This window comes from Helianthus annuus, chromosome 5 (assembly GCF_002127325.2).
Source record: "Helianthus annuus cultivar XRQ/B chromosome 5, HanXRQr2.0-SUNRISE, whole genome shotgun sequence".
NCBI classification, from domain to species: Eukaryota; Viridiplantae; Streptophyta; class Magnoliopsida; order Asterales; family Asteraceae; genus Helianthus; species Helianthus annuus.
In genome coordinates, this window is record NC_035437.2 from 7924074 (window position 1) to 7933680 (window position 9607).

A 9607-nucleotide genomic window follows, 5' to 3' on the forward strand; every position below is an offset into this window, starting at 1 on the left:
ATGAGTCGGGTCAAATATAATACACTTTCGCGCTTATTTTATTTACGCTTTCAATTTCTCTATGTTTTGACTTAAATTTTGTTCGGAAACGAGTAGAGTAAAATATAATACGTTTTCATTAGACGGTATAAATTCGACTCACTTTGCGTTTTAACGTCGCTGCAACGCGCCGTAACTATTTTCTTACTTGCTTATTTGATTGCATGTGTCTGTATAAATTCAAGTCGGTTTACCTTTCGATGTAATTTTTTTCCTTCAGACTATGTCAAGTTAAATATAACACGTTTCTATGCTGATTTATATATATATATATATATATATATATATATATATATATATTCTTTCTTGATTTTTTTTCTAGACTTTATTATTTCTGTTTCTATACTTTTCTTTATGTTTAGTGTTTTAGTTTTATTTTTCTTTTCTATTGAGGTTATATTTAATATAACGTTTAACTTTCATTTACAATTAATTTAAAATCAGCCCATCTTGCTTTAAATTTATTTTTATGGTTTTCGATCGATGTAGAAAATGTGTCCATATTCTTTTGAGTTTATTTCTTTCGGTTGATTGTTATATTAAACCAGCATAGATATCGAATGAAACCCCGCAGCGTAACGCGGGTAACCTCACTAGTTTCCTATAAAATTGATCTTAACATAACCGACAATAATATTTATGTTCATTTTCTATAAAATCACTAAATACCCGAAGAAAAATTTAAAAAATTCTTCAATCAATTAACCGACCACCGCTTCTGGTAATAACCCTGGATTTTTAAGAATTTCAAGATCCAGATTACTAGACTTCAATTTTTGAATAACTATCAAACTTGATTGAAACATGATAAAAAAGAGTTTGGGCAAATTTTATTCATAACCACAAAATATTAAGAACCAATTAGCATAGTTACCATTTCATATATGGTAACAACTCCATCAGATAGAAAACATGATTTGCATTAGACACAATGCGAACTTTCAACTTCAAAACACAAAACACTTATTAGAAAAAACCACACAAATCAAGAACCCTCTAAAAACCCATCAACGATATGCTCCGCCAGTGCTATATCCACCCGCACCTCCACCGGTTTTCGTGTTATGTCCAGCCAAAGTTGTACCAGGACCCGTCCTGGTACGGGTATCGGTTCCAATGGGGTGAGACCTAACAACCCCTTCCACTACTTGTCCAGCCGGTTCCCCGGTTCCATGACCGGGCAAGGCTGACATCTGGTGGCTCCCCATTGGATTACCAGCGGCTCCGGTGGTCGAGTACGTGTTCGTACCACCGGCTTCGGTGGCCTGTCTCTGTGTGGCGTTTTGGTCTAGAGCCACCTGCTTCTCGTACTCCGCTTGGTTTATTTTCGCCTCCTTTCTCTCCGTCGCCATTTCTTTTTGAGTCGGGTCATGTGCAGTCAATCTCTCGCCCTACGTATATTTGAATGAGTTTTATGATTATTTTTAACGTAGAGGTCTAGTCTAATGGTATGGTGCAGGGCATATATAAAACGCAGGGCCGTCTCCAAAAATCACTAACAATTTTTTTGGCCCTGTGCGCTGAGATAAAAACATTGGGCTTGTTCATTAATCCATTATGTTTGTTTATTGACTTGGGGAAAAAATCATTAATCCATTACACACTAAAATAGTTGGCTTCTAAATTTGATTGGCAAAAACATTGGAACTTCAAAACAGTTGGGACTTTAACTTTTTTGATTCAAAAATATAGGCATTTAAGTTTTTTTCTTTAAAAAATACAGATTTCTTTTCAAATATATATATATATGAATTAACTGTCATTTTCGTTCCTATAGTTTGTCCAATCATGTCAGTTCAGACCAAATTTCAAATTTGTACTATTTCGGTCCCTGACATTCTTGAAACATGTCAGTTCCATCCAAATAACTAAGGTTGAATAAAATTATTAGACAAACCACTTGGACGAAAATGGCAATTAACTCATGTTTTTTGTAGACGGAACTGACATGTTTAAAAAATGTCAGGGATGGAAATGATACAAATTTAAAATTTAGCAAAACTGACATAAATGGACAAACTACAGCCCTGACATTCTTGAAACATGTCAGTTCCATCCAAATAACTAAGGTTGAATAAAATTATTAGACAAACCACAGGGACGAAAATGACGATTAACTCATGTTTTTTTTTTTTGACGGAACTGACATGTTTAAAAAATGTCAGGGATGGAAATGATATAAATTTAAAATTTAGCAAAAACTGACATAAATGGACAAACTACAGGGACGAAATGGCGGTTATCTCTGTATATATACAAAGATTTGTAAATTTTTCCGGGCCTTATTTCGATTTGGGCCCAGAACGATCGCCCACCGGCACTTGTTCTGTGCTGGCCCTGATGTCATAAAACGTGTTTAAATCTTTAAAAGTGCAAAGTTAGATGATATGTCGGTATAAATATAGAAGCGACATGGGTTTAAATCTTTAAAAGTGCAAAGTTACATAATATTTTAGCGTAAAAATTGCTGTTAAAAAAGTTACAACTTAAGAAAAAATTTATAGAAAGATATAATGATGGAAATTAACCTTTTCTTGTAGGGTGGCTTTGGTCTTTTCCATACCGGACTTGGCGGAGGCACCTATGTTCGCGGCGGTTTCCTTGACGGACGCTGCTGCATTTTTGGCTGTCTGCATTCTGATCTGATCGGTGTTTTTAGTTTACTTTTGAATGGATAAGAAGAGATTTTGATGTTTGAAAGTAAGCAGGTTAGAATTATGGTTTAAAATTTAAATAGATTTGTGGGTTGTTCTTGGCTGGTGCCACGTAGCAAAACTTTGATACGTGGCTTACAGAGACGTTCTTTGCTTCTCGTTTTGACACGTAGTTTATGATTCGTCAATGGTTATTCCTGTTCTTTTTGGTCATGGGCTAGGTTTTAACTTTTTTTAATGGGAAAGTTGGATTATTTACAAACCATTTGAATATTAACGTGTTATCAGCGAAATTATCCGATCATATCCATCTTTGCTAGGGATAATACGAGAGGAAACTCAATAAATACAGAAAAAACCCTCTTATGAGAATTGAACCCTTTTGTCCTAGGGCGTTATCTCACCCCTAAAATGCCACTAGGCTATAAAGCTATAAACAGATCTCTAAAATTTAATGTTTATAAAACTAAATATTGTGTATGACCATTAATCAAATGGTACACCACCCCCTTCTTGATTGATGGTGGTTCGCGTGGATTGAACCACGTTTAGCACGACCCTCTCGTTTGATGATTTTGAGACAAAAATATATTAATAAATAAAGGGGATGATGCTTTGGGCCATGACCACATTCTTAGGTTAGTGATTTTGGATGATCGATTAGAGGTGAGTGACATGACTCCTATTTGAAGGGTCAGGACCACACCCTTATGCTGCCCACAAGTGGCGGTTTCTGTTTATTCAAAATCATTTGGTTTTCACAAGTTGAAAGAGTCCACTTTTTGGTCAAGTTATGTTATTCAAAGCTTTATACAAGAAAAAAGTTTATGTACAAATATGTAGCATATCTTTATACAATGGAAGATCATTAAATTAAAAAGCAACAATATACAAGCTTCTTTCATGATCACGCCACGATCAGATGAAGAATCTCACCGTTAAATTTGAACGATTTCTCGGTTTCTTGAAGACAACGGTTCTTCTCATCTCTTGTCCAGTTCTAATATAACCATAAAAAACACATTAGATCATAGCAGAACCATAGTTTTGACTTTACAGGTCAAACTTGGTACTTTTTGGATTCAAAATCCGAATTGAATTTCGTCACGAATTTAACATCTACAATGTCTAATTTGAAAATAATTGGTGTAAAGTTCATCGCAGGAAATCAAAAATGAACAAAGATGTAATATTTTTTATAAATATCAAAATATAAAGTTATTAGGTTTGACTTTTGAAGTTACCTCAGCAACTTTGTTCAGCTTCTCCCTCACATTTTGCAGTAGTTGGGAAAGATCACCATCCCACTTGTAGAATTCCAGTTCCTTACCATTTAAGATCTTTGCAGCAACCTGCATTAAATTGTAGCCATGATGGTGGTCCAGTTTAGCCAGTTTCGACAAAGAGCGGATTGCTAACTACGGTTTTGAAAAAAAAGCCAAACCGTCCGGTTTTCACTGTTTTATGGTTTGATTTTGACGGTTTAGACAAAAGCGTTGAGATGCATACTTCTATATTAATGAGTTAAATGTCATTTTAGTCCATGTGGTCTGAGTCATTTTGACAGTTTAGTCTAAATGTTTAATTTTTCACCTTTGGGTTCAAAAAGGTTTCACCGTTGCCATTTTAGTCCAGTGGGTTAACTTTATCCATTTTTTCTGTTAACGAGAAGGGCATTTCGGTCATTTTATATGTAATTCTGTTAACTAGAAGGGCAAATCGACCATATAAAATGACCGAATTCCCCTTCCCGTTAACAAAAAAATGGACGAAGTTAACCTAGTGGACTAAAATGGTAACGGTGAAACCTTTTGGACCCACAGGCGAAAAATTAAACATTTGGACTAAACTGCCAAAATGGCCCAAACCACATGGACTAAAATGGCATTTAAATCTATATTAAAACTTAAAACTTTACGAAGATTGTACATGAATATATGCATAAATTCATATTATTAAATTGAAAAATAAATAAATAACAAAACGTTAAACTGCGGTTCCGGCCAGTTTTCGACATTCATTACTTGCCAAAACAACCATATACCAACAAGTGGCAGGTAAACAGGCAACAACCTAAACCGTCGAACCATTAAAACCGGACCGTATTTATTTCAAACCAGCTGACTTTTTTGGGTTTGGGCGGTTCAGTCGGTCTAGGTTCGTATGAACAACCCTTACTGTAATATAATCTAACCTTTTTCCCAATCATCCGACCACCAGCAGTATGTGCAAAATATGTATTATAAAAGTGGCAAATAAAAGCTTGTGGGTCATTCTTTGATAGTTCTTCAACATAAACAGAGTAGTCCAGCCCAGGTGACAAAGGTTCAGGGATCACATGACCTTGTTCTTTGAACCAGTTCAAATCTTTTGCCAGATTTCCGGCCCTTTCCAGCCCTGTGTTCCTAAACTCGGCATCTGCAAGCCAACAGATCATGATAAAGGCCAAAATCTTGTATGAAATTCTAATGCTTTGTGAGATCAAATGTATACACATGAAACTGACCGAACCGTCCAAACCGAGCTAAATCGGCTGGTTCGGCAACTACGGAGGATCAATGCTACGATTCCAATTGTAAACAAAAACCAACCAGCCCAAACCGCCAAAACCAAACCATTTCAGCCAGTTTGGTGGTGGCCGGTCTGGTAGGTGGTCTACCTAGCCAAGTGGCGGAGCTTAACCAAAAGTTCTGTGAGGATGCAAAGTCATGAGACTCAATCTTTTTTTCTTATTGTTATGTTTCGGGTTATATGTTCGGGTCGCCTATTAGATTTGAGTCAGGTCAAACAATAATAACTCCAAATAAAACTAAATAATCTTCATTCAAAGCACCTGTTCTTACACATAAAAAAACTAAATTTGAACCCTTAAGTTTCATTTATATAAAAACTAGTTTCAAACTTTATATAAATCACTTCAAGTTCAAAAGCATTTATAAAAAAATACTAATAGCCCCACTCTTCAATTTTTTTAACTCAATATGAGAATATGTATCAATTTTTTGGACAATAAACTTGGTAGGGGCAAGGAATTTTTAGACAAACTAACTGGCGGGACGGACCTATATAATTTTAAAAAGAGTTAACTGCCATTTTCGTCCATGTGGTTTGGTCACTTTGGCCATTTCAGTCCATTTTTCAAAAATGCGCCATTTTCCTCCCCGACGTTCTGGAAAGGTGCCATTTCAGTCCAAAAATCATAACCCAGTTAAGTCAGTTAGTAAACAAGGACTGATTGTGTAAATTTGTAACATAAAGGACTGATTGTGTAAATTTGTAACACCACCACCACTAGCCCTGCCACCAGTTAGTGGTGGTGGCAGCGGAGTGGTGGTGGTGGCAGGGCTAGTGGTGGTGGTGTTACAAATTTACACAATCAGTCCTTTATGTTACAAATTTACACAATCAGTCCTTGTTTACTAACTGACTTAACTGGGTTATGATTTTTGGACTGAAATGGCACCTTTCCAGAACGTCGGGGAGGAAAATGACGCATTTTTGAAAAATGGACTGAAATGGTCAAAGTGACCAAACCACAGGGACGAAAATGACAGTTAACTCTTTTAAAAATTTCAGACGAAAAATCAAAAAAATTACACTACTAACCGAAATATTGGCGCCACGACTTAGCCTGTTCGGTTTATCCTTTTTTTAAAACCGTAGCAACCGATTAAACCAAGATATCCAATCAAAACTAGTCCAACCAGACCATGAATATCCTGATTTAATTTAACTATAATAAAAATTAAAACTTAAAAACTCACATTCAGGGAAATCAGCCTTAAGAAGAATCTTGTCAAGGGTATCATAAACCAATTTACTATCGACCAAGAACTTCAAATAACCATCAATGGTGGGTTCCCATTTAGGCCATGGTTTTCCTTGAGTTTCCTTTTCACCTTCCTTAGATTGATCTTTGCTATGCAGTTTCATAGCTACAGACCTCATCTCATCCACAAACCCACCGGTTTGCCTCTTATTAAACCTCTCCGGTGCCGCTCCGGTTGCCGCCGTTACCACCATGTTCTTTGATCTTTAAGAGATTAAATCTTTTCCTAGAATTATTATAGGGGATTGTGGGAATTGTTGGATACAAATTGCTTTTGTTTTAAATGAATTTTGGTTAAGAAATTGCCGGTTTTGAAGTGATCATGCAAGCAAAAGATTGAGTGCAAGATTGGATTATTATTCACATATGACAACATGCCTATAAACTAAGAGTATTAAATATTAATTAAACAATTGGGAAAGAAAATAATAAAGGGTGGGTGGGCATGTAACTTTTGACTTCTAACGTACAAGAAAGTTAAATTAAATTTTAATAAGTTATATACGCGATAATAACTTTTTTAGTTGTAATTTTTATTTTCGTTTTCAAAAGCGATAATAACTTTTTTACTTGTAACTTTTATTTTCGTTGTCAAAAGCGATACCATCATTTGTAACTTTTATTTTTGTTGTCAAAAACGATACCACCGTAATAGAGATTTTATTTTCGTTGTCAAAAGTGATACCATCATAATAGAAAAGTATGTCCATCTTTAAATTTTGTTATGTTTGTTTCAAAGCAATTTACAACATTTCAAATAAAAATCAGTTAATTGTTTATTAAGGTCGTACATAGATAAGTTTTGTTAATGCTATAGTTTTTGACAGCGAAACTGAAAATTAGTAATGTCATAGGTCATATAGTGGTATGGATAATTATTGACTACATCATAGTTTTTATTATTAAAATCTATTTTTTTATATTTTTGTAATCTAATTTCCAATATGTATGAGTGTGATGTTGAAGATAAAGATAACACTTTTATAGAATAATGAATTTAGATATGGCGTTTCCCACCGTCGTTTATAAAATTTAAAATTGTGCAAAAAACAAATATGGGGTCTCTTAGTATGCAGATAAGGATCATATCCGATCGACTCTATATAATTTAAAATTGTGCAGAAAACAAATCAGGATTCATCAAGAATCCAACGAACACGTATAGTTGTATGGGGGTTTGATGATTTAATTTGTCATTCTGATCACATAGCAAAAAAAGTTATAATTTAGTTTTTATAAGTTTTAGAAATATGAGATACATGAACTCAGTTTGCTTGTTCATTTTATATGCATTACTACCTACTCAAAGGCATGTAATACGAAACTTTGTTGGGTCACTTGCGTGTATTCCTTATATATATCTAACTAGGTTAGATACCCGTATATTACACGGGTTGTATAAATGGAATTTTATACAATAAATAATAAAAAATCTATCTTCTATCTACTATAATAAAAGAAACCAATAAAATGACACATGTTATTCATTGAAGCCATTTATTTTTATAGATAATTAATTAATATCAATTAAAAAATAATTATAAAATTAAATTTAATATAAATTTAAACAATTTGTATAGGAGATAAGGGTGGAGATACAATAGGAAGTTTATTTGGCTAGGAAAGCTAGGAAGTGATCTTGACCATCCATTTAATAAATCAATGGCTAAGATTAAATGATGGAAATTGAAGGGAATAAAAGAGGCGTGTGAGTTTGTTTAGGGCATTCTAGTCAATACAAGCTAATAGTTTCTCTCTCCTCCAATTCTCCCCCCCATTTTTTAAACGTTAATAACTCTTTCATACGACATTATTTTTTTATAAAAATCGCACCAAAAAAACGAGCGTTTTTTTATCTTTAAAACGAGTATACTATTCCTATATTTTCAAAAAAATAATAAATAAATAAAACCCAGTTGCGTAAAACGCAATAGAAAAACCCCCAGTTACGTAAAACACAATGAAAAAAAAACCTAAAAAATGTCATTTTTCTAAAACGCAATGCACCAAAAACACAAAGAAATAACTTATTTGTAAAACGCAATGGCCAGAAAACACAAAGAAATATCTTATTTCTAAAACGCAATAGCCAAAAAACTCAAAAGATAATGTACTTTCTAAAACGCAATGGACTAAAACACATAAAATTGTGTTTTACCTAAAACGCAATGCACAAAAAACACAAAGAAATGTCTTATTTGTAAAACGCAATGGCCAGAAAACACTTAAAAATGACTCATTCTAAAACGTAATGGACTGAAAACACCTAAAAAATGTGTTTTACCTAAAACGCAATGACTAAAAACACTTAAAAATGTGTTTTTTTTCTAAAACCCAATAGCCAGAAAACACATAAAACTCTCTTATTTCTAAAACGCAATGGACACATAAAACTGTCTAGGAACTGTTTGTGAATTGTCTGTGAACTGTCTGAATTGTCTACGAATTACTGTCTTCGAAAAGAGCCAATTTCTGGAAAATTAATTTTTCTGGCAGCTCAACCCCAGCCAGGGGCTCTGCCCCTTTGACCCCGCCAGGGGCTGCCGCCCCTGGGACCCCGCTACCAGGGGCGCTGCCCCCCGACCCCCGCCATGATCGTAAAACGCAATGACTAAATCAAAAACTCAGATCGTAAAAACGAAATTAAAGAATTTCTTACATGGATCGAAGTGATTCCTTCAACAATTGACGAATTTTAAATGATTGAAACACTTATCAGCGCTCGAATCGAGTGATTATCTCCAAAATCACCGGAAAAAACGAGATTTTTTATGAAATTAAACTGGGTTTTCTTCAAAAAAAAAACTGAAGAACACGTTGATCGGGTGTTTGAATCATTGATTGATGATGAAAATCACACTATAATGTAGTGATTATTGAGATAGAAAGTGAAGAAATGGTTGAAGATGGTGGGTTTTGAAAATGGTGGGTTTTGAAGTTACTGGGTTTTGAAAAGGAAGAAGAAAGGGTTGGATTGACTAAAATACCCTTTTTCTTTATTTTAAATGTTGCCACATGTCCTAATCCTAATTGCTTCCTATACTTCCTAGCCAAAATAAACTTCATATTTGATCTTTTCCCTAGG

The 9607-nt window shown here is 34.4% G+C and overlaps 2 protein-coding genes across 2 annotated transcripts; both read right to left on the bottom strand.

Annotated features, from left to right (window-relative positions):
- Positions 1-843: 843 nt before the first annotated feature.
- Positions 844-2756, bottom strand: LOC110939883 (11 kDa late embryogenesis abundant protein-like). The gene is made up of 2 exons (XM_022181464.2): positions 2568-2756; positions 844-1430 (listed from the first exon to the last, which is right to left on the bottom strand). The coding sequence occupies exons 1-2, from the start codon at positions 2673-2675 to the stop codon at positions 1047-1049; spliced, it is 492 nt and encodes a 163-aa protein (XP_022037156.1). The 5' UTR covers positions 2676-2756; the 3' UTR covers positions 844-1046.
- Positions 2757-3458: 702 nt separating this feature from the next.
- LOC110939884 (heme oxygenase 1, chloroplastic) lies at positions 3459-6886 on the bottom strand. The gene is made up of 4 exons (XM_022181465.2): positions 6458-6886; positions 4888-5111; positions 3938-4045; positions 3459-3693 (listed from the first exon to the last, which is right to left on the bottom strand). Exons 1-4 carry the CDS (start codon positions 6714-6716, stop codon positions 3601-3603), a joined length of 684 nt encoding a protein of 227 aa, XP_022037157.1. The 5' UTR covers positions 6717-6886; the 3' UTR covers positions 3459-3600.
- Positions 6887-9607: the final 2721 nt, after the last annotated feature.